This window comes from Cydia pomonella, chromosome 4 (genome assembly GCF_033807575.1).
Source record: "Cydia pomonella isolate Wapato2018A chromosome 4, ilCydPomo1, whole genome shotgun sequence".
Taxonomy (NCBI): domain Eukaryota; kingdom Metazoa; phylum Arthropoda; class Insecta; order Lepidoptera; family Tortricidae; genus Cydia; species Cydia pomonella.
Window position 1 is genome coordinate 25503822 of NC_084706.1, and position 26703 is coordinate 25530524.

General features: G+C 36.8%; 2 protein-coding genes and 1 non-coding gene across 3 annotated transcripts in view; all 3 read right to left on the reverse strand.

Annotated features, from left to right (window-relative positions):
• LOC133517340 (protein sprouty) overlaps positions 1-4910 on the reverse strand; it is a 134416-nt gene extending 129506 nt beyond the window's left edge. The window contains exon 1 of the mRNA XM_061850626.1: positions 4231-4910. The gene's annotated coding sequence lies outside the window, so the exon portion shown is untranslated. The remainder of the gene's footprint in view (positions 1-4230) is intronic.
• A 7730-nt stretch (positions 4911-12640) lies between these two features.
• On the reverse strand, positions 12641-12712 carry Trnam-cau (transfer RNA methionine (anticodon CAU)). The gene has a single exon. It is a non-coding gene; the product is annotated as a tRNA-Met (tRNA).
• Positions 12713-13633: 921 nt separating this feature from the next.
• LOC133517353 (eukaryotic translation initiation factor 5B) overlaps positions 13634-26703 on the reverse strand; it is a 64239-nt gene continuing 51169 nt past the window's right edge. The window contains exon 18 of the mRNA XM_061850649.1: positions 13634-19014. Within this exon, the coding sequence (XP_061706633.1) occupies positions 18907-19014 (108 nt within the window). The 3' untranslated portion in view covers positions 13634-18906. The remainder of the gene's footprint in view (positions 19015-26703) is intronic.

The following is a 26703-nucleotide window of genomic DNA, read 5'->3' on the forward strand; positions in this document are numbered from 1 at the left end:
ATTTCACCCCCGTTTTCACCCCCATAGGGGCAAAATATTTCAAGTTTTTGTTTTTTTTTCTTGTTTGTGTACTAATACTATGCTACATTCCAAATTTCAGCTTCCTAGGACTTCAGGAAGTACCCTAAGGGTTTTGATGATCATCAGTGAGTGAGTGAGTCAGTGACGAAATCGGGTTTTTTAGATATGAATAAAATCTAAAGTACAAGAGCTATGCAATTGAAGTTTTATATACTTAATAAGTCCACTATTGACATTATTTATTTAGTATAATCCGATCGCATGTTATGAAGGTTAAAAAAAAACGACGAAACGCTTCGAGAAAAGGTAGGTAGTGAGTGCCCATCAGCGATTGCAGTTGCAGCCATTTGACGAGTTGCAATTGGTCCGTTATTACGAGTAGTATTGCGTGTTTTATTAGTGGGGTCACTTTTACGCTGGTATTTTGTTTGACGTTAGTCTTCTATGTTTTTTCGTTTGCTGGTGCCCATGCGCATCGCTTTGCTCGTCTTGGCGGGGGCACTGCATTGTTAGGAAATACAATACTCGAACTTTTAATAACTATTCGTGAGTTCAAATTCAAACCTCAGTTAGGGAAAAAAAAATGTCCACGACAAATTCTAAGATGGGTAAAAAACATTGAGTTATTATTAGCAGAGATCGGCGGGGGTGAGCTGTTTTCAGATTTTGCAGAACATGGACATTACCTTGTCATTTAATGGGTGAGAGTCAGAATGCCGGGTGTACCTAAATAAAATTAAATGAAAACCATACCATATTTTTGTACCTCATTTGTACTATTTAGTACCTTCTTTAAAAAAAATTGTACCTCACGGTACTTAAAGTTATCACGAACTATGTTCCCGTGGTTATTGATAAATTCTATAAAAGCCAAATTTTTGTACCTTTTTTGTACCTTCATATTCAATAGGGTTGTTTCCATCTACAAATCTTAGGGCAGAATTGTATCCCAATAACAACAACACAAATACAAATACAATTTTTTTTAATGGAGGTACTAAATAGTACAAATTAGGTACAAAAATATGGTATGCTTTTCAATTATTTTTATTTAGGTACACCCGCCATTCTGACTTACACATTTAATGGTAATTGCCCCATGTGTAATTAATAATTATAAACTAATTAAATTATTTTATTTCGGCTGCCTTCACGTCAAGTCGCAATCAAAACCTACGGAATGTGATTAATGTATTTTGCACAGCTTTCTGCTTAAGTGAGAAAAAAGTTTCATCTAGTATTAAAGCAAGCTTCCTTAGATAATATAATTATTATTGTATATCCATTTTACTTCTCTCACATCAGTATCAGATGTAGAAAGATCTTTTTCTATATACAAATAAAGCTCAAATAAAACTCAAGGCGAAATGAATTAAAAATTGATAATATAGAAAAACTTATAACTATCTATTAGCACAGAAAATGAAATGTACAATAAATAAAAAAGCTTAGCACTCGTTTTGTCATGAATTTTAATATTAGTTTAATCATTTCAGTCTTGTCTTCTTTTAATATTTATATATGGATACTCCATATCCATATTAATATCTACAAGACACAGCTACATGACGTTAATGACGTAAAAACAGCTCAACCCCGCCGATCTCTGATTATTAGGTACTTATTAGGATTGTCGCAATCGCAACCTGTACCACGCGACCAAAACGTCGTAAGCGCCGTGAAATTCATGGCGCTTTCGCGTTTAGGTCGCGAGATTCACGCTCCGCTTCCATAATTTGTTATCGGCCGACTACAACTCGTGGCGCAAAATACTGGTTCATGGTGCTGTTCTATAAGTAGTAATACATCCTTATCATATAAGGGGTCATCCATTAATTACATCACACGAATTTCTAGGTTTTTTGACACCTCCTTGTCACACTTGGTCACATTTGGCAAACCCCTCACCCCCTGGTGTGACGTCACATTATTCGCATTTTTTTTTAAATCGGCGAATTGAATTTGTTACTATTAATATTTTATCAAACTATTTTGAACAAAAGAAATATTAGTAATTATAACACAAAACCGACTAGGAAAGAAAAATAATCGCATAAAACGATTATCGTTCTAAAAACTCGTTATTTAACAGCGAATAATTTTTTTTAAACAAATACTGGTGAAGTTAAAGTGACGTCACAAAGTTTGTGACTCTTCCTCCCCCTTGTCACAACATGTCACAGTTTCTTGACCCCCTCTCACCCCGTAAACGTGTGATGTAATTAATGGATGACCCCTAAGTAGTTACAGACAAGAGGTTAATCCATCAGTTTAACAGTTTCTGCGTGATTGAGTCAGCATCCACATATCAAAATATTTACGTCAAATTTCATATTTATCCTTATAAGGCGTTCTGGTGACTGCAGCTGCATTACTGTTGCGACATCACTGAAGCAGCTTTTATTGACAATTTCCTTGATAAAATGAGTGAATTTCATCGCAGAATTACTGCCGCTATTAGAACATTCAATCCGTCGTCACTTATTTTATTATCGAAATGAACACAGTAATGTCAGAACAGCTGCTGAAGTTGCCAACCGAGTGTGATCTTTTTATGCTTATGTTTTTTATTCAATTTGAAATATTTTTTTATTAGAAGAACGAAATATATACAATATTTTGTAGGTATCTTGTAGAGCCTCAAAGGGCAAAATATGACTTAAATGGTAATTATATTTCATGTGTCGATTGGCGAACTAGAGCTGCAGGTGCTCACATAATTCGTATTTCAATAATAAATATGTACAGTCAGCATCAAAAGTAGCGAATCAAACAAGGTTTCAAAAGTATCTACCATTCTGTAACAGCTTAACAAAATGTGGTGGTTCTATATGTAGAACAATGAAGACTTTAAAAGATATACTTTTGAACGTAAATTTTATGGATTTATCAATATTTGGAAAAGTTATCCGGAATATCAGATACTTTTGGAGCGTTGTTTCATCCGCTACTATTGTGAGCCTACCTAACTAGCTCCCAGTCCTGGCTTAGTAAATCCACTTAGTTCATTTTTTCGTGTTTTTCAGATTTTTGTTTTTTATTTGTTGTCACGAATATTTTTCCATTATAATAATATAGATATTTCACATATTTACTTAACGTATGTGTTTAAAATGTCTCAAAAAATTGTTTCTTTTTTTAGAAGAAGTACCTACGCATTGTACCAGTGATCTATGAAATAAGTTATAGTAGGAGATACGTTATAAGGAATCTACCCTCTGTTGTTTATTTTTGATAAGAAATAAATGATATACACCTATTCAAATTGAAACATTGCAAATAGGTTACCTAGTAAAATTGTATAAGGACAGTTTTTTTCTTTTTCTTTTTGTTATTTAATCATATTCATCTAACTGTAATAGGTTGCCTTATTAAAAAGTTGGTCTAGTCCATGGTTGCCTTGATAAACCGATTTTTATCTAAAATCTACTACGCAACTATGGACTGGACGAACTTTTTAATAAGGGAACCTATTACAGTTAGATTAACTAGGCAACCATTATGATAAGATATCATCACAAATCGATAACAGATGAGAGTAGATAGTCCTTATATCGTATCTTACCATTAATCTAAATAAATGAGCAAAGATCGTCACACCATATGTAACCCCTTAAAAGCTTCGGTTACTTATTTGTTATGTGAAATTAATATGAATTCATCAAATGATTCCATTGTGTTATGATAATTAAGCCATTTCTAATTAAGTTATATGCATGAAAGTATTAATCTATTTAATCTAAATAAAAGAGCAATTATCGCCACACCAAATATAACGTATACTATATTAAAATATGTTTACGTAACGTATGGTATAGAGATAGACTTATACATGTATGAATTAAGTACTATATTTTTTTGTATTGCATTAATACAATTTACATAGTTAATTTTCGTAAAACAATGGAATCATTAATTTAAGACTAACTGAAGATCCTTAATTAACTAACTACGTACCTATATTTTTCATTGCAATTCACCCAAATCTATTTTTGCGGGGTGATAGATTGTATAGGTACCTAATGAGTCTTTAAAATAATAATAAAATTATATCTATTCCTAATGTTATGTTTTCATAAACATAAAACCAGAAATTATAACTTCTGAAGCAAGATTGCGGCATATCTAAGCCGACGGATGAAGAAACATGTTTTTTTTTTACATTACTTAAAAAATAGTCTTATATAGTTCTTAGTACTAACTACTTACCTTTGTATATACGATGAAATATTATTGTGTATATTTGAAGTAAATATTAAATAAATATAGAAAAAAAAATCGTCAATTTTTTTAAATGTTGAGTCGCACTAAAACACTGGCACTGAATCACAGTGCACTATAACTTTTTTTTAACTGAAGGACACTGGCACTTGGTTTATTCGAGTTTTTTATCTTTGTTGCTCGTATTCGGGGTTGACTCCAGCGGGAAGTCGGCCGGGTTTTGAGCAGTTCCTGAACGAACAGTTGGCGCCTGCGCCCTCCTCGCCGGGGCGTGACCTAGACCCTGAAATCCACCCCCTCACCCACGCAAACCAAGTAACCATGGATACACCAACAATTTTCATTGAAAAAAACAAACTTCCTCGCCAAACTACAACAAAAAAGTATTATAAAACATATTTAAATAAAAAATTAATATCACTTTTATACATGAAAACTGATTAATCAAGCTGAATTATGATAATTACGTAATCTACGTCACAATATACGGAAGTATTTTTAAGGGAAGAGCCTACCTACTCTGTTCCGATTCACCCAATCGGAAAGGCTGGCGAATCGCATTGGTTCTTGTACATGAAGATGACCCTGGTCTATTATTGACGAGAGACATACACAGGTACCTGTTCGAAGTATGGACATGTTAAAAGGTCATTAAGTTAAGTGCATTTTGCATATATGACAGGGGTACTGTGGAAATGTCATGTGTGATGCTTTCAGTGCCGGATTAAGACATTTTGGTGCCCTAAGCATTTCTAGACCATGGTGCCCCCTCATAAAGATTACATTGAATTTTCTTGGTAAATTGAGTGACGTTTATTGTCGCATTACTGCTGAGAATAGAATTTTCAATCCGTTACATAATTTTATCACGGAAATTGACAGCACTGCAGCAGTAATGTTCAAGGATTAGGTAAGGTGAAGTGTAAGCAAATTCGAAGACCGTGCTTCGCATAAGTCCGGAGGCCAAGCAAACCATTGTCCATATGTAAGCGAAGACGTAAGACATAGGGCGTACTCCGCACAGGGTTTTGCAACCTCTAAAGCTTTCCTGCGAAGCTCATTCATGTGAGGGTAAAGGCCGAGCTTCAGTAGGGGCTTAGCCATTGGCGATTGGTTCTTGTCAGAACAAGTACCAATGGCCACAAATGTCTTAAATAGCAAAATTATTGTTTACGAAAACGGGACCTAATAGAGTAAATTTTAAAATTACCTTTGAATCGGCGTTTCAAGGACGGCGTTGTCCCCGTGGTCTCGGAGAAGACTGTAAAGTCGACATCATTATTTTGACGTTGGAGGTAATTTTAGAACTTAATCAAATGCGATTAAGTACCGTTTTCTTGTGTCACAATTAGGCCAATACAATTAGATTTTTTCGACCTAAAAATACGTGTAATCCGAGTTTGCTTCATTCCAGGTGTGCATAAATGTTTCCTCATTTTCAGTTTTTAGGGTTCCGTAGCCAAATGGCAAAAAACGGAACCCTTATAGATTCGTCATGTCCGTCTGTCTGTCCGATTCTGTCACAGCCACTTTTTTCCGAAACTATAAAAGCTATACTGTTCAAACTTGGTAAGTAGATGTATTCTATGAACCGCATTATGATGTTCACACAAAAATAGAAAAAAAAACAATAAATTTTGGGGGTTCCCCATACTTAGAACTGAAACTCAAAAAATCTTTTTTCATCAAACTCATACGTGTGGGGTATCTATGGATAGGTCTTTAAAAATGATATTGAGGTTTCTAATATCATTTTATTCTAAACTGAAAAGTTTGCGCGAGAGACACTTCCAAAGTGGTAAAAAGTGTGTCCCCCCCCCCCGTAACTTCTAAAATAACAGAATGAAAAATCTAAAAAAAATATATGATATACATTGCCATGCAAACTTCCACCGAAAATTGGTTCGAACGAGATCTAGTAAGTAGTTTTTTTTTAATACGTCATAAAAATTTAAAAAAAATTTTTTTTTCATCAAACCCATACGTGTGGGGTATCTATGGATAGGTCTTCAAAAATGATATTTAGGTTTCTAATATCATTTTTTTCTAAACTGAATAGTTTGCGCGAGAGACACTTCCAAAGTGAAAAAATGTGTGTCCCCCCCCCTGTAACTTCTAAAATAACAGAATGAAAAATCTAAAAAAAATATATGATATACATTGCCATGCAAACTTCCACCGAAAATTGGTTCGAACGAGATCTAGTAAGTAGTTTTTTTTTAATACGTCATAAAAATTTAAAAAAAAAAATTTTTTCATCAAACCCATACGTGTGGGGTATTTATGGATAGGTCTTCAAAAATGATATTTAGGTTTCTAATATCATTTTTTTCTAAACTGAATAGTTTGCGCGAGAGACACTTCCAAAGTGGAAAAATGTGTGTCCCCCCCCCTGTAACTTCTAAAATAACAGAATGAAAAATCTAAAAAAAATATATGATATACATTACCATGCAAACTTCCACCGAAAATTGGTTTGAACGAGATCTAGTGAATAGTTTTTTTTTAATACGTCAATAAATTAAAAAAAAAATTTTTTCATCAAACCCATACGTGTGGGGTATCTATGGATAGGTCTTCAAAAATGATATTTAGGTTCCTAACATCATTTTTTTCTAAACTGAATAGTTTGCGCGAGAGACAGTTCCAAAGTGGTAAAATGTGTGTCCAAAGTGGTAAAATGTTGAACAAGATCTAGCAAGTAGATTTTTTTTAATACGTCTTAAATGGTACGGAACCCTTCATGCGCGAGTCCGACTCGCACTTGGCCGCTTTTTTTTGCTTGTAAATCGAACGGTTATACGGCCGACGGAAAATTTGTTCTAATTACGAGTATTATTAAAATTCATATCTGAGGATCCGAAATGTAATTTAACTATGTTCTTACAATAAAATATATTGATTGATTGATTGATTTAAGGTACCTTAATATGTATACGTAGTAAATTGTAAAAAAAGGTCAATATTTTTTATTTTTGGTAAAATCATGTTAATAATCCGAAAACGCATTCTTACCAGTGTCGGATCCACCAAGTGCTATTGTAATTGATAGGGGGTTCCTTCTACATGGAATGGTTTGGCAATCCAACGGAAAAAATTAACTCCTAAGGATCCCAAAATGTATGCACACCTCCTGGGATGGAGCAAACTCGGATTATATGCATTTAGGACCAAATAAATGTATTAAAACAATTTCCAGCTTGCTGGGAATTAATTCCTCAAAACGCTATTTTTGGATCTAATTTGATTGGCCTAAATCGTGAAGGTTTAAATCGGCGTTTTTAAAGGCAAAGTCTAAGGCTGAATGCGCGGAGCGTTCGATCGGCGCTTACGGATGAGGCCAAAGGTCGAGCTGGAAGAAAGCAAGGCTTGAATTTGACTAATAGGGAGGTATGAATAGCTGGACGTCCGCAGGGTCCGATCGCGGCGCGTTATCATATAATACAACCAATGGCGAGGTGTGAGCAAGGCAGCCCAGCTGCGAAAGAGGACAGCATGGATTTGGATCCATGGCCAAGCGAAAGTGAGGCAGTTTGCATAAAGTAAAAGGCCTGGCGTCGCATAAGACCTAACGCCGAACTGCAAAAGAGTGGCTTGAAATCGAACCTATGTAATCACTGTCCTCCTACTGCTCGGCCTTTGGCTTAACTCGAAAGCGCAACTTGATATGATGCTTTTGTTTTTCGGACTTCGCAGGGCCCTTTATTACACTTTGACAATTAGGTCGCAGGATCGTGGATCTGCAGCAACTCGGCCTGGCCGACACATCTGGTGTGCAAGAGAGCAAAATACGCTACAAAATCGGTAATCTACGGAGAAAATCGGTTGGCCACAAGCCCGACGGTAAGATTTTTTGGCCATGAGCTTTGATGGCCTCCGCGTAAGGTTGGGGATGTGCTTACGTGTCCTCACTCTCTTACGACTTCGTTATTAGATGGGTACTTGCACACGTATCAAAAAGTTTCGTGTACATAAGTACTACACTACGACTGCGATGCTGATGCAGCCTGCGCGTTTTTTTTCCTACGATTTTGGTGCCCCCCTACACGTGGTGCCCTAAGCAAGTGCTTATTTTGCTTAATGGTTAATCCGGCACTGGATGCTTTGCGTAATTCGTTTGTAGCAAGTGAACGTATTTACATTCTTGCAAAAAAATTGTATAATTTGTAAAAAAATCCTGTCTGTATTGTACTCACAAACTTAACAACACATCTTATCTTAACCTTTGCCATCATACATTGAAAATCTAAATAAGTTTTTGGAAAAAAAAAAAACACATTTTTGAAACAGGCATTTATCGGTGACTATACTTTTGTTCCCACAAGTAACTAATACATACTCATCGAGATAATTATTTCAATTCAATAATTTAATTTAGAAAATAAATTCCATATAACATTACATTAAAATACAATATAAATTAACATATGTTAGTAACAATGGGTAAATCCTTAAGAAACTATGTTAGTAATAAATTGGTAAAATTAATTAAAATAACAATTTTTTTTATACTACGACAGTGGCAAACAAGCATACGGCCCGCCTGATGGTAAGTTGTCTCCGTAGGCTATGTACGCCTGCAACCCCAGAGGAGTTACATGCGCGTTGCCGACCCTAACAACCCTCGTTGAGCTCTGGCAACCTTGCTCACCGGCAGGAACACAACACTATGAGTAGGGTCTAGTATTATTTGGCTGGTTACTTACATATGAATAACACTTAAAAAATTATTTCCCCACTGTGGTATGGAGCTGCATTATAACAACCCCAAACACAATTAGGTTGCGTTGTTTTATCACAGAGTTCCTACGTCCACCTCTTGTCTCTATCATCAGTTCAGCTCGATGGTACCATAATATTGCATTGTCAATTTGTCACCCGACTTACATCGGATCCCTTTGTTTAGCATAATTATTGAAAGTCATAATGTAATGAGTCATATTATCATTAGTCATAATTCTGAAACCGTTAACTTTTCAGAAATTTCCTTAGGTTATCCTATAGATAGGTTAGGTTAGGTTTGTTTTATGGTAATCCTGAAAAGTTACACGTTTCTGAGAAAAACATATTATTGCATGTGCTTATGTAAAATAGTGCGTGTTATTTAACTTAATGTTAAATATTAAGATGTTATTGCTATATGTGAGATCCTATAATTGGCTCTGTGTCACTATTTATATTGTTATTAGCATAGTTATAGCTGTTGGTTCTAATAAAAAACCAAATTATGACTAACGTAAATGCGGACAACCAATACATTATGACTTAAAACTTTATGGGAAACTATAGAGACCCATTTAATATATATTTAATAATTTGAGTTGTTGCCTCGTGTTGCATCGTAAAAATTATTTTTGTTTTTGAATGGTAAACAGTTAAGTTAATTTGGAGTTTATTTGTAATGTTTTATAATTAGATATTATTTTCCTCACGTTGATGCGGTTAAGTGTTGTGTTTCAAAGGTTGTTGCATGAGCCTTGATACACTTTTCAACGCACAAGATTCTAATTTTGAAATCTTTCGCTTTCTCGGGTAGTTTATCAACAGCACGAGCGGCAAACAACAACATTGCCTTTTATGCGAAGTATCACAAATAAGATTACTTACAAATTATTCGAATTTAAAATACAATACTTAAATATTACATACCTATTCTTTTGACATAGATACACTATATTTGACATACTAAGTGGCTTGGTGAGCTGTAGACTCGCGATAATCGTTTTAAAGTGAATAAATGTATGTATGTAGCAATCCAAAAACTGGACCGACAAAAAAACTATTTAATCATAGAATCTGGTCACAAAATTTCACGAGAATTGATTTAAAATTGCGACCTCTAGAGAAGATTAAAAAAGCAAAACGCCAGTGTTAAAAGTTGAGCGCCGCGGATGTTTGAACTCACGACCTTCCGTGTTTTTTGTAGATTCAATGGTTAAAATTCACTCCATGTACAAAGGCACGAAGAGAATTTAAAGACATATCAGGCTGCGCAGCCAACACCCGGGGTACGTCCTTAAACTACGTCCAAAAGAGAGGTATGAGCATTGTGAATGTCATCTCGCTTTGTGTGGTCGTGCACAGTACAGCGGATGTCATTCCAGATCTAGAGCAGAACTGGGGAAGTACTTCCACCTTACAGAAAACCACAGCTAAATAACACTGGACCCAACTGATAGTGTTGTGTTCCTGCCGGTGAATAAGGTTGCCAGAGCTTAACGAGGGTGTGGAGTGTTAAGGTCGGCAACGCGCATGTAACCCGTCTGGAGTTGCAGGCGTACATAGGCTACGGAGACTGCTTACCATCAGGCGGGCCGTATGCTTGTTTACCACCGACGTAGTATAAAAAAAACATGCAAATCGCTTACAATCCGTAGCGATCGCAACGCAACTGTCATGTCACTGTCGCACTAATATGGGAGAGTGATAGAGAGGTCGTTGCGATAAGTAACTATTGTCACCTTGGCTTAGACCGGCAGGTAGATTATAATATTTTCACATAGCTTGGGTTCTTTAACAGCTGTCATCTCGATACAATTTCTAACCTTAAAATGCCAAATTGCATTGAGATGACATTTGTCACAGAACCCAAGCTATACTCGGTCAAGCAAATCTTGTCAATAGCAAAAGGCGGCAAATTTGAAAAATCGCGGGTTAGCAACACTGTTTTTGAATAATTCCAAAATCGCGTGTCGTCTGTGTTTTATCTGTGGAATGTGGATAGTGAATGACAGCCATCAATGCCATCATATTTATTTACATTCTGAATCGTTGCTATTTCAAGAGAAATTTCTGCTGTCACCATTAAATACCAATATATTAAATAAGCTTAAGCATGAACTTAAAAACAAGGTGCCTACAATATACAATCACGCTCGTTGATCGTAAATATAATTATAATTGGCTCTGTGTCACTATTTATGTTGTTATTAGCATAGTTATAGCTGTTGGGTCTCCATGTAAAATAAATTAATAAATATTTGTAAAATTTGAGGTTATGATAATTACATAGTTTGGTTTGATGTACATTGCTGCTTTTTTAGCGCAATACCAACGCAATACTTCTTTTTGAGTGTTGCCCTACTTCACTTTGCTGTACCTACATTGCTACTGACATACTTTGCTTGACAGACTATATGTGAAAAATATTATAGTCTCTGCAACACAACCATCTTTCTACTTATATGTAGGTAGTATTTTCATTTGTTACGCGAAGATTGTAGATTTTTAAGGTGGTCCGTTCTGTGTTCTGGGAGTTCCACCCAATCATAACTTAGGACAAGATCAGGTAGGTAGGTATAAAGGGACCCACTGATTACCAGTTCACCGGAAGATATCGGCCTCTTAGTTATTCGCAAAAGCTGACAATCACGAATAACTGACAGGCCGATATCGTCCAGCGAACTGGTAGTCAGTGGACCCCTTTATACCTACCATCATTTCCATGCTGTCTGAACCTTTCTTATCCCAATGACGGGGTATATCCGCACCGTAGGTCCAACTCCAAAGACGGATTAATCCGTCACAGACCGACTTAGACCATGTGCATATGCATAAAGTTCAATTTCAGTTTTGACACTTCGCTCACGTGGTGTCCGAGTGACGGCAGTGGGGCGACACTCCTCCTTTCGGCTTTTCCCGACTCCGTTCGGCTCAGCATTGCTCCGAGCAATTATTAGGGTTGGCACAACTTGACGTCCCTATACGTGCACGACCACAGATAAGATAATAACTTGAATTTTGACAATCCTAAATGGCCGAAAGGGATAGTGCCATACATTAGAAAGGGACGGCATATTTTGTCCCTGAATCGCTGTCAAACTTTGGATTCGTAGGAAGTATCATTTCTGTACGGTAGCAATATTTATTCTGTGGTGACGGCTTTTGTGTTCGACATGGCGTTGAAAAGGTTATACTCGTATTATATGAACTTACAAGGCGACATCAGGTTTGTTTTGTGAATAAATTTAAAATATATACTTAGGTAGGTACTGTAGTATTAATTAGCCTTCGCTGTCCACACGGTCGCTGCTGATACTCAATAGTGACCCTAACGAAGCTGCAAGTCCTGGGAACGAATCCCGATAAGGGCATTTATTTTGTATTATGTAAATATGCTATATTCCATATGACAGTAGTCTTTATTGTATAAAAACACATATTAAAAGTAACTTAAAATTAGGAAAAGCTACGTACAAAGGCAAACTTATCCCTTTAAGGGATCTCTTCCAGTTAACCTTTGAGTAGATGAGAGGAGGGGGTCAGTAATATAGGTAACAGAACAAATTATTTTATGAATTTTTTTAAATGTGTTTTTTAAGTAGTCTCACTACTATACTCGTATATAAATATTATAGACTGAAATACACTCTAAAGAAAAAGTGACCAAGTCCACCGGTGGCCAAGGCGGGAATCGAACCCGCGTCTTCAGCTTATGCGACAAACGTCCTGACCACTAGACCACCCGGCTACGGCGGTACTCGTCCCAAATTTTTTTTTTCTTTAGTGTATGATATCTATTTCAGTTTATAGTATGTATTTAATTAACTACTACGTCGCCTATTATAGTAACCATAGTACGGTCACGTCTAAAAATATCGATACGAAAAAAGTTCCAAAAATATGTATACACGACTTTATTGCCCATATATTAAGGTAGAGTATATATAGTGACTGTACAGTCAAAAAATTTAGTTTCAGTCCCATTTCGTACCTAGTCATTGACAGTCAATATGAAGGTCGCTAGGAACCCCATACAATTGTCACTGTGACAAGGTACAAAAATGGAACTGAAATCCTTGACCGTATAATCTTTGCTTAGTTTTGTGCTAGGTCGTGTCATTCACGAAGACGCGTGCCTTAAATCGTAATGTCATGTTATTAAAGGTTAGATTTGACAAATCCGCGCGCCATCGTGGATGACACGAACTATATCTGTGTAAGATTGTCACCAAATAATTAATCCCAATTTATTTTGTTTATTTATCCTTTTTTTTCTTATATCACATATTGTCCTTTCCGAATCGACGTTGCTAAAAAGCAAAGAGAATTTGAAATAGAGGTGGATTGTCAAATAAACTTTGCAAAGTTTACAAAGCTTTGTAGCGACAGTAAATTTACTGCCATCTTTCGACACATGATTAAAACTTTTAGAACGTCACTTGACTTTGGTCCTTATTCTTTCACTGATATGTGTTAAATTTGACAAATATCGGCATCTTTTCGATGGCCCCATACCTTTGGCCTATGCTCTGTAAAATGGCGCCACTTTTTGACACTTTTTAAACTTGAGCCATAAAAACCCGCCATCCTCAATATGACCCCTATTTGAATCTCTTCAACACTTTTTGACATAAGTATTTCAGGGTGTAAAGGTAAATAAAACGAAACATATTTTTCATAATTTAATATAATTTCATCAATATAAGAATATGTCCGATTCCATCTATATAATACAAAGCATTTTAAAAAGGGAAATGCCTACATGTTTAATACAACCTCTGTTCCATTTTTTTCCTTGTTCCTAGAGAGATAACTAGTGGGACTAAGGCTAAGAACACACTGCGATTAATTTCTTGCGGTTTCAGTCTAATTTTCTGTGGTTTCAGTCTTGCAAATGCGAGCGCTTATGAAGCATGCCGTACGTTACAGTTTTTGCGGTTCAGAAACCGCAAGAAATTAATCGCAGTGCGTTCTAAGCCTAAACTAGCTCATAGGGCTACACTAGCGTCTTTTGAGCGTCGGCGTCTAGTCACCGCTATGGAAAATGGCGTCGCTGCGCAGTTGCGCCAACGTTGCGTCGAGTAGCAGCCATAGAGTTGACTACACGCCGACGCTCGCGACGCTAGTGTGGGGTCATACTTTGAAGTGACTACGTAAGAAGGTGCCATCTTAAACGTCAACTCTTACGAAAATATTACGTTTCAACTACAAAATGGCGAAGTCGTCTTGAGAATTTTTTTTTGTTCTTTGCTCATTAATATTAATTTACATTTTCAAATGTGTCAAACAAAAAATCTAAAAAAAATCACTCGGACGCTACCGACATGTAAGGTTTATGTTGCTTTGTGGTCTGTGACGGATTAATCCGTCTTCGGCGTTGGACCTACAGTGCGGATATATCCGTCACTGGCGTCAAAAAGATTAAAGTGTAATATTGATGCAGTGAACTAACTTGGAAGTGTGCCTCTAATTATAAATTATCTTGACACGCGTTTAACCATTCTAATCAACACCCGGCAATCTATCTAGGCTGTTAATAAAGTTCAGCTATCACTACTAAAAGCAACTACCGAACTATGGAAGGTAGAGGTAAGGAATAGAATCTACATATACCAAAAAGTGTCCGTCAAAAAACCTTAAATAGGTGGCGCTACAATACCTAGAATACTTACAAAAATTAAATCATAGACAGCGCACTTCACTCCGTCAATAACGCCTAGGTTCTTAGCTACTCTAGCGCTACTCTGGAGAGATTTGGAACTATTATTTATAGCTGACAGCTGGACACTTTTGCAACAGTTCTGCCTATGGAGATTGTATTCCTTACCTCTATCTACCGATCGTCTTGCTCTACGGGCATACTGACATTGGCAAAATTATCATACATTTAACAGAAGTGTTTTTTTTTAGGGTTCCGTAGTCAACTAGGAACCCTTGTAGTTTCGCCATGTCCGTCTGTCTGTCTGTCTGTCCGAGGCTTTGCTTCGTGGTCGTTAGTGCTAGAAAGCTGAAGTTTGGCATGGATATATAAATCAATAAAGCCGACAAAGTAGTACAATAAAATCTAAAAATTTCATTTTTTTAGGGTACCTCCCCTACACGTAAAGTGGGGGTGAATATTTTTTTTTGCTTCAGCCCTACATTGTAGGATATCGTTGGAAAGGTCTTTCAAAACTAATAGGGGTCTTCAACAAACATTTCTTGATAAAGTGAATATATTCGGAGATAATTGCTCCGAAAGAAAAAAAATGTGTCCCCCCCCTCTAACTTTTGAACCATAGGTTCAAAAAATATGAAAAAAATTTTGGAAGTAGAGCTTAAGAAAGACATTAAATGAAAACTATAGCGGATATGATCAGTTTAGCTGTTTTTGAGTTATCGCAAAAAAAATTCCCCGTCATAGTAAAAAGACGTACACCCACAGTTCATCCCTTGGTTAACAATCTACCATACTTTAAGCTCCAGTTTAGCTCATTGTGACGGAAGAGTAACTACGGAACCCTACTCTGAGCATGGCCCGACATGCTCTTGGCCGGTTTTAAAGAACTGAAGTGACATTTATAGTGGCACTTTCGCACCGTCACTTCATAGTCGGAGCGAAGTTAGCTCAAACTCTACCGCAATAGGCGATCTCTACATCCCATACATTTCATTGACAGTGCTCCCCTGGAGTTGGCAAAGACTCAAGTTTTTAGTTTTTAAAACTCGATTTATAGTTTATTTGTTATTTTTTGTAAAATTTAATCATATGGGCCGTATCGGATAAAGATAAATCATTGATTATCTTCAAAATGGAGTTAATTAGAATACCGGTTTCTTTGAGAAAGTTACTTAATTTAGGCTCAGGAATGCATCCTTGAATTTCGGACTAAAAAAACACCGTGTATAGTCATTTAAAGTCTAACTTCTAGTTAAAACACAATTTCGTATATCTTTAAAGAATTTATTTAAATGTTGGATAACATTCGTGTAAGATATATTTTTAACTAACGCCTTTTAACTCACACACTTTAAAGTATTTAACTCTAGGTCAGGAAGATACCTTGCAAAGGACACACGAGTCCACCAACTCGGAAAGTCATATTATCGTAAAATTAAATCAAGTTTTTCAAATAGACTTAAAACTCGTTTCTTTACCAACTGTGCGTTTTGCAAAAAAAAATATTGAAAACCTCTTTCTCACAGATCCTGATCTTTTTGGATTTTTCCAACTCAATCACTAGCATATTCAATCTTGATGCAAACAATGTTCCGAAAATTTGTAAGGAAATTTTAGTTTCCACTACGTCACGCATATACTAGTGAAAAAAGATTTCATACTAAAACGTGACGTAATGGAACGGACGTTTTGGAACATCTTTTTTTAATAGAGAATGTTGATGATTCTTAGTGAAGATTTGTAAGAAACAGGTTTTTCAGTATTATTTTGGAAAACGCTCCACCCCTCATCTACTTAATCATAGGTTTATCTTTATTAATAGACATCGATTTATAAAACTGGCACTACGTCAGAATCAGAGGCACCACAGAAGGGCCATTTTATTTAAAGTTATACGTACACTACACTTTTTCTTTGTTGTAGAACTTGTTTTGTGTACTTGTTTTGTTTTGTGTGTGTTCTTGCAAATGAATAAATGATAATGTTTTAGTATTGTAATTTTTACGTTATTACTTTTCAGGATCACGAGCTTTACTTCCACACCGTTACTATTTCTCATATTCAACTTTGTATGATGTAATGTAACAGAATGGAAGGATCGAAAAATGTATGGAAATATTAGGACACTTTTTTCTCCTATTAGTATCGAAAGAGCTCGTGATTCTGAATATGAATAACACAAAAATTTCAAAATTGAAAAAAAGTGTAGGAGAACTTTAAATAAGATAGCCCAGAAAAGATATTGCCAAACAAAGGCAATTTCACGAGATCGCATATTGCACTATTACTCCAAATAAATTAAGATCAGACACTTCATAAGATCGCTTTATTTATTTATTGTAACATTTATATTGGATATATACAGGGGATTATATAAAACCACACATGCAACAAGATGACACAGGTAAATGAAAATTAGGAGGGCATTTTCATGTAAAATGGGGCCACTTTAAATGGTGTATTGTGGTTTTCAAACAAATTATAATTGCAGTGCACTATATAAGCCCGAATATAATTTAAGACTCATTCATATTTCGGTGTAATAAGAGTCCATTTTCGGAATTTTCCGCCACTTTATTTAATGTTTTTTTTCCATTGGAACTTACCCGAATACATCTACCGATGGCCATTGAGCTACGGTTAGTAGGCACCTACAACTTAAAATGAAAATAACCAGACAAATCACTGCAACGGACTATATTGCTAAAATACAAAAAATAAATTAAAGTTTCCGAGTCAAAACGTATTCACGTTCAGAAATAAAGATACCAAAGGTTGAAAACGCGGCTAATAAATAAAATATGATGTATGTATCATAAATGTCTCATTTATATTTACAATAACCACTTATAACAAGATGTTTGAATGTTGTTAATGTTAAATGGCTTTTAAATGGCAGTAAATAAATTATAAAACGGTGTACATGTTATTATTTTGTACGAGAAGTCTACGTATTACGTAAATGAGCTATTTCAAACTTTTTTTACAAAAACATAATATTTCAGAACTTTTTTTTTAATTTTTCGTACATATAATTATTAACGCTTTGCATCTTGACAATAGATTGTCCCAAATCGTCCTTTCCGGTACGTCACGTAGAACTTTACTTGAATATGCGTGACATATCGGAAAAAAATATACAGAAAAATGTGGGATATATATTTTTAATTGTCCAGAATAAAGTGTTAATCATTTTAATAAAGAAAATATGAAGAAAGTTCTGGGATAAAGAATGTTTTGTATAGTTTTAAATCGCTATAGTTGGGGATGGGTGACTATGTACGTAGGTTGAGATTCTATGATACATTGGATTCGGTGAACTTATATAACTAAAACAATTAAACCTGTGATTGTTTACTGCGGACAAAATTTTCCTGATTTCATTAGTTAACAGGGACTAGGCTGTAGACGGGTACAAAAATTGAAGACCCTCTGGCAATTGACAGGACTGGTCCGGATCAGGCACTAGGCGTCCCAAGGGTTAAGCCATTATCGCATTAGTCTGTTTAGACCAGCGAAACTCAGGAAAACACATCAATTCCGACTTCAATAGTATTGATTTTATTTTCGTGTGTCCAATGGTAATCAGGTAGTTTTGCACGCATATAAGAGCGTTTTCACTTAGTCCGATCCGATATCGGCAGTCAGATAAGACTACAAAGAAGCAAATAGTAAAAAAAAAATACTTTTTATATATTAAATTTCCACGAGTCTAACCGAGGAGCCGGTAGACCTCGTCGGCGACGGCGGGATAACTTGGGACTCCTTTTTGAGAGGCTGACCAGATATAGCACTTAACAGAGACGAATAGAAAAAGGAAGGAGGCCATTGCCCTGCAGTGGGACACAGTAGGCTCTGAATAATAATAATATATATAAGATTATTGTTTGTTGTTCAAAAGAAAGCGTCAATGCAAAAATAACTTTATGTCATAGAACATTTTATAGCAGCTGTTTTTATCCGAAGTGTATCCAACATCCGATGGTGGATAATGTGAAAACGTTATCAGAATAACCGTTTCAGTTAAAGAGTAATTTTGTGAGCGGTTTAGATGGAACAGAATGTCAACGTTCCGCCTTAGGGCCACCCCACACCAGCGTTTTTTGAGCGTCGGCGTCTAGTCAGCGCTATGGAAAATGGCGTCGCTGCGCAGTTGCGTCAACATTGCGTCGAGCAACAGCCGGAGTTAACTAGACGCTAACGCTGGCGAGACGCTAGTGTTGGGCCTCTCTCACTCCGAGAGCTGTTGTTGATAGTGGAGATCTACCGAAAAGAGTGAAGGTCTAGAGGATCTGGAAGAGTTTCTTGAGCTCCACCATTAGCTGCCAGTCGGTCTTGACGAGGTCGTCGCGGAAGTAATCCTTGCACGCGTCGATGCTCGCACGAGAAATCTGAAACAACCACAGTTTTATAATAGCTGTATTTGATTTGCGGGTGGGTCTCAAATCTTTCGGGCATTCCAGAAAAGTGTCGGGTACGTGACGCTATTTAACATTTCTAGAGGGGCCCACTGATTAACAGTCCGCCGGACGGTATCGGCCTGTCAGTCAGAACAAAAAGTTGACAGTTCCGAACAACTGTCAGGCCGATGCCGTCCGGCGGACTGTTAATCAGTGGACCCCTTAACAGACACTTCTATTAGACAATTGTATGGAGACCAGGATTTTTTTTTGTAATTTTAGAGTTACAGCTATTGTAAATGTTGATCATAGCAGTGACCACAGTTGCGTATATTTATAGTCTGTCAAGCCAATTTCGTCAGTAGCAAAAATGGCAAATTCAAAAAAATTACGTGCGAAGCGTTATCGCCGTAAAGTAAAATTGAATTTCGCGCCTTTTATACTGATAAAGTTGTTTCACAGACATGTATATAGACGACATATAAATAAACTGAATTAGGGGGTATGCGTTATTAATTTCTAAAAATCGTTAGATAAGGAACACCCTAACCTAAATAATGTAACCAAGTAGAAAGGCAAACTAAAATCTGATCAGTTTAAGACCTGTCATGTGGTGATTAAACAAAAAATAACCGACTTAGCTCTAAACAAACACTAAACCTCGTGACCAGGAAAAAGCTCATTGCAGGTTCGTTGGCAGCGTCGAATTGTCTTTTAATTCATGCCTTAATTGTCGCGACATCCGCCAAAACCGGCTCCGACCGTGATGCCGAATTGAGACGGCTAAAAATAGCCCGTTGAAGATGTGGTTCATTCACGATTCAGGGGTGGCGTTCCGATCGCCAGCGCAACAGTGTGAAGAAAACCAGTATACGTGAGTTTTCAGAAAATAGTGTACCCAAAACGTGAGTAGTTAGGGAAAGTTAATCGCTGTTAGTTTTGTGACGACATGCGCTTATGAATGTTAAATAAAGCTACGCGGGCTCTAACCCTACGCCTCTGACCCGAGAAGATTTAAATCCCTCCTAAATTTTAGGAGGGTATCCCAATATGGGACCGGCAAGAAACCCGGCGGGACACATCTCTTCAAAATATCTTATAACTAACATGCATTAAATAATAACAGAGTAACTTATAGAAATTTGATGCACTAGATTGCTAATGCAGAACGTTATCATTGCCAAACAACTCTAATCGATGATATAATCGCTTATTTTATAGTCGCTAAATGAGTTTATGCTTAACAGTTTTGAATTTGGAGTATGTAAGCTGTGTGTCATTTTTTGGTATCTGGTTATAGAAATAATCGTTGATATTAACGTCAAGTGAAATTTAAATTATGTATGTAAATAGTCTCCTGACTTTTCGTAGCATATGTTATCCCGATACATTTTGGCTAGGCCCCGTGGTTCGAGCAAACACGATACGCTTGCGCTATGCAGGCGTTGGCAACACGGCCCAGTTCGGGGCGCATCGATTGAGCCGCAAGGGTGAATGGTATGACGTCATAGAAATATGGCGCTGCAAGCCACATTATAGATCGTGTTCACGTGTTCGTGGTCTGTGGGTGACCCACGCGTATGACATAGGAAAGTGTGGCGAAGGGTATCTATTATTCTGAACTAGAGGCGGGTAAGCGGACACTTGGCGGACAACTCCTCCGATACAAAGATGTTCAGAAAGAAATGATAGAACATCGAACTCTCTCAGTGGGAAGGTTTGGCAGCACAGCGTCCAGAGTGGCGCAGGCTGGCCGCTGAACGCGACCAGCTGAAAACACGCCAGCCTGCTTCCACCGTGATCGTGGATGACATGAAGTATGTCTTATAAACAGAAATATATGTCATATTGTCATATGCAAAAGAACAAAAATCGGCTAATTGGCCTTAGCTTACTAATAATTACAAAATGTTTTGTGTATATCTGAACAGACGGAGTGTTTACCATTTACCATCCATGCACCACTAATCACCTTGTTTTGTTTAAGTGTATCGGCAGATTTTATTTTACTGTATGTTTAAATACCCTCTATATTTTTAGTTCTTTCGCTAATTTCATGCAAAATAAATGTATTTGTGTAGCTTTAAGTTCTCATGTAAGTGAATTGTCAAATTCTTAGTGAGAAATAAAGAATCTTAAACCTAATGTACATTATAAGCATGAAGGAGTACCTTGCCAGCGCTTTGAACATCGTTGTCTTTTTCTGAGAGAAGATTTTTTGCAATAATTAAAAAAACGGCTGGATCGATCATGTTCGCTATAGTTTTCATTGAAAGTAAGAAAAGCTTTTGTTTCAAGATTTTTTTAAAAATATTTTTTGGACCTATGGTTCAAAAGTTAGAGGGGGCCACATTTTTTTTTCTTTCGCAGCGATTATTTCCGAAAATATTGTCTCGTGCCCTCAGTGCCACATAAAAAAAAAACAATCTGTATATGGTATCTCAAAATATATAAGAGTAATATTTTCATAAATTATTCCTCTTTTCTTTATAAATATAATTTCTCTTCCCATTCTAAAATTCAGTGTTGCCTGTTTCAAATTAGGTCGCCAAATTTATTTCCATCGGGTGAAAGATAGCTTCCATTCACGAACCAGGGCATCGATTGAGGCGCAGGGGTGAATGGTATGACGTCATAAAGAAATGGGGCGCTGCAGGTCAAGTGAGGTCAACTAGAAGCTTAAGACAGTGGTACAGTCGCCATCTGACATATCCGAGCGGCCAAGGTGTTCACAAATATCTGAACACGCAGTAACGCCTTGACAATAGAGGCGTGTTCAGATATTTGTGAGCGTCTTGGCCGCTCCGATATATCTGATGACGACTGTACGAGTATTTCACTTGCTCGGGTGGCGCCTGCTTCGAGCAGAAGTTTGTACGTTATCTTAAGAGGGAAGAATTGCTTCGCGATCAGCGAAATAACGGTATTTAATCTATGAAATTCCGTTTCGGGAGAAAACGTTTTCCACTAACTAAATCTTAACAAATCACTTTGATTTTGGTGTCGATCGCTTTAGCATAATATATTCTAGGTTTATAGGTCTCGCTTTTTTTTAATAGAAAAAAAAAAATTGTTTTGTAAATTTTGAAAAAAAAAAGGAAAACCTGTACACCTAGGTTTTCATTGTGTTAATAACATACTAAAAATCACGGAGAATGGAATGATAATGGACGATCACGTGATATATACTTCCCTGCACTGCACACTGCACTGCACTGTTTAGTGCACTGTCAATATACAATACAATACAATGCAAATATACTTTATTGCACACCTCAATACAGAAACAGTACAAATAATACAACACAATACATATAAATAATATATTAATATAATATATTTACGAAAATATTTTGTAGTTACAAAAAACATTGCCAATTTAAAGAAAACTGTGACATACGTACTAGAGATGCAACGAATATTCGGCCATTATTCGGTATTCGGCCACAATTTCACTATTCGGCCGAATACCGAATAGTGGCATAGTATTCGGTCGAATACCGAATAGTACGTTAACACGTAGATAACGGTAAAACGAGGGATATAAAAAGTAACAAACTACAAGTCAGACTACCTTTATATTCATAGATAGTAATACAAAAAGATGAGAAAAATAATACAATTTTTTTTACACACACAACGAAATCTAACGCACCGCAATGTCGTGCAGAATAAGCGCAATTTCTATCAAAGACTGCCTACAGCGAGAAATAAGTTGCAACTTGCACAGCGCATGCACGCGCGCGTTCGAATTTACTTCATTTTAGGTAAAACTTCTTGCCGATTATTCGGCAGCAGAAGATTCGGCTATTCGGCCGATGGCTATTCGTTGCATCTCTAATACGTACATAATATTAATACATCGGTACTAGAAATAAGCATAAGCTCGCAGTGCCCTTTACTCGGCTCCATAAAATAAAACAATCATTCATGAGTAATTGACTAAGATTGTTTAATCCATATATACCCAGAATTAGTTTTTGATCTAAACTTGACGTTAATGGCTCTCTCTCCTACTATTTTTAATTTGTGTAGGATTGTGTTTTATCCAGTTGGTCTAAAACGACCCAATGGACATATATGAGATAATAAACTTCCAAATTACATCACTGAATTGCCTGTTAATATACTGAAAGAAGTTTTTGGAAAAAAATCCATTTTTGGTACAAGCTTTTGTCGCTAACTGTACTGTTCTTACCACAGGCAACTAATACTCATCGAGACAATTCTAAAAACACAATTAGGTTGCGTTGTTTTATCACAGAATTCCTATGGCCACCTCCTGTGTCCATCAACAGATCAGCTAGATGGTACCTAATATTGCATTGTTACGAGACTTACGTCGTACACAAATTTTCTGCTCAATCGGAGTAAGTAATAATGACCGGGAAATAGGTCAAATTTAGCTTTCAAAATTTGACCCACACTAACTAACAAACCAACAAACATACAGGGTAAGTTAAATGAAAGCTTGTAAAAATGCCAAATATAGCGTTGGATTTGCAACATCACAATATTTCTTTTTTTACATGGCCGTTCTAAAAATAGCCAGCCTATAATTCATTCACGACCCGGTCGCATCGATTGCAGCGAGGGTGAATGAGGGGATGACGTCATAGGAAATTAGGGCACTGCAAATAGGTCAGCCTTGGAAGCCCCGGCGAGCCTCCGGAGCCCCGGGAGTTACCTTGATATATAATATTCGCGCCGTTTTGTCGGTAAGGCGATAATACTATGGAAACGCAGTTAGAAATCGCCCTTATGGATGGATAAAGTACCTTTTGGCAGAAAATGTCTTACTCTAGAGTATCACCTTGAATGTTTCGTTGCCGAGCCTTCGAGCCCGGGGATTTCTTGGCTAAACGCTGTTTTCAGGCAAAAGGTAGTTCTGTCGATAGCAATGTTTGGTACGGTCGCCATCAGATATATCGGAGCGGCCAAGGTACTCACAAATGTCTGAATCTGAATACGCCTCTATTATCAAGGCGTTATAATGGGTGCTCTGATATTTTTTAGCACCCCGACCGGCGATATATCTGATAGCGACTATAGGTACAATGAATAGATTTTATTTGGCCTTCGCCATGTTGCGGATTTTCAGTGATTTATTTCACTGGCCAGGAGACACGTTGACAACATACGTTGAATAAAAGAATTCAGAACACACAGAAATGCCAAAATATGTCAAAGAAGCAAGAAAAAATATTTGGAACGCAATTAACAATTTACATGAATAAAAGGACGAAATATTGCGTAGCATTAACATTACTCGTATATAGATGTACGCACATTATTGACGTATGTAAGTTGCTTGTACCGACACTAATCTCAGGGTCAAAATCTTGTCAGGTTTTGAGAGCAAAATACCAACTGAGTCCATTCTCAGATTTGAGCGATGTATATACGCCACTTTTTGATATTTAACAAATTTAACACATATCAGTGAAATAATAAGGATCAAAGTCAAATTGCGTTCTAAAAGTTTTAATCATGTGTCGTAAGACGGCAGTACATTTACTGTGGCTACAAAATTTTCTTTGACTCTCCACCTCTTTTTCAAATTTTCTTTGAATGGCTAATGGCATTGGGTAGTTTACTCTATTTGATGTCCCTATTTAACCTCTTGTCTGCAAATGATAAGGATCTTGACCGAATTTTTAAACATATTTTAGCATTTTTCATCCGATTTTTGGCATTTCCGAATTGCAACTATTTCAATCTGTCGTACACCTACAGCGAATGAAACAATGTCGTAACGTCGTATTGAGCGAATTTCATGAATGAATCCGCTGCAAAATATCAATGGAACCGAGCTAGAATGGGGTCTGACCGGGTCACCGCATCTGTGCGCAGGCCGCGTTCGCAACGCTTACGCGAGGGAGACACCGATGGTACCTATAGGTACACCAGCCAATTAAAAACGACACGCGAATGTAGATTTCTGTCCCCTCCATTGATATTATGGCTAATACAGACCCAAAAATACATTCAAACGTAGTTCCACCAGAGACGGTTCTTAACAAAATAACAAAAACATTCCACGCACATCTCGGACGGAAGCGCAGCCTAATATGCCTGCGACTTACGGCTTGATTCGAAAAATAAGATACGAGAACGATAAGTTCTGTAGGGCTAAGATGGTCGGCTCTTTATCATTTGTCACCATAGCTGTCACGTTCTAACAAGTATGTAAGCGCGAAAGTGACGGGCACAGTGACAAGTGATCAAAATGGAACCATAATACCGCCCCTGGTTTAGATAAGTTCTCATTGACATATCGTTGTAAGTCGTATAATTGACAGAAGCAGCTCAATTCGGGCAACCAATGTCACTTTGACGTTAGAAATATCGTAGATAGATCTTATTGGGATCACAGCGGAATCGATATAAACGTCAATTTTGACATGTCGTTAAGTTATCGATCTTTTAAAGATCTTTCCAAGATCTTAAACGTGTCTTAATCATTCTTCGAATCGGGACGACAGTACCGTAGCCTGCCATGATTCCTCCGAGCGATAGACTCGCCTACGCTCACTACGCAATGGGAATACACCGCCAGCACATCCTGCTTGTGTATATCGGCTCTCACGTAAAAACAGACCTTTACTACTTGAGCTAGAGTTGAGTTTTGCTGCATGAGCGTGATGTGCTCCGTGACAACTGACATGGCCCAAATGCCAGCGTGACGTCACAGAATATCCGATAGAACTCTGCGTACCTGAGTTTACTTTTAAAACGACGTAAGTAAAACCTTAACAAATTAAGTTTTAATTATATTGTACAAAGTAATAAAAATATGTATAGGTTGCCTGTGCACAAAAAGGAAAACATTAGTTTTCATCACACTTGCTCGAAAAAGATCTTATTTCATGCAGGTGTACTGAAGGACAAAGGCCTTGTTCCCGCGGGATTTATGGATTGTGAAAAAAAAAAAAGCTATAACTCCCTAGGGAGTTATAACTTTTTTAAATTATTATGTCGCAAATTTTTACAAACGAAGTAGCGTAGAAGAGTTTTACTTTGAAAATACTATGATATATTAATATTATACTAAAATTAATTTAATATGTTTGTTTATGTTTAAAAATATTTAATTTGATTAATTTAATAGCCGTTTAAAATGTTTTTACATAATTTTCAATCGTGGCTGAATGCCGAAAGGGCTGTGCCTTCGATGCCTAACCTGTCAACAAATGACAATATGGCGGACGAATTTTTGATATGTGAGGTATGTCACCGTATTTAAGAATAATTCCGCTTAAAATTTAGTTTTTTCTTCGCAAGTGTGATGAAAAACATTGTGTGTAACTCGGGGGTAAGAATATTGCAAACTGGGGTCTTTAATTACCACCCTCGCTTACAAAATTTCACTTAACTCGTTGCACAATGTACTATTGTATGAAAAATTGAGTTTCCGGCGCATTACGTACACCGTGACGATACGGGCTTTTTTAACCGACTTCAATTTCATAGAAGGAGGAGGTTCTGTATTCGGTTGTGGCATTTTTTTTAATGTATGTTCACCGATTACTTCGCCACCTGTGGTCCGATTTGAGTAATTCTTTTTTTTTCATTGTGTGGATCGAAAGTGTGAATTTTGGGTATGACAAACAAAACGTTCCGTGCAGTGACTTAAACACCGTGTTTTTATTGAATTCCGTTAACTCCGGGGTATGGGTA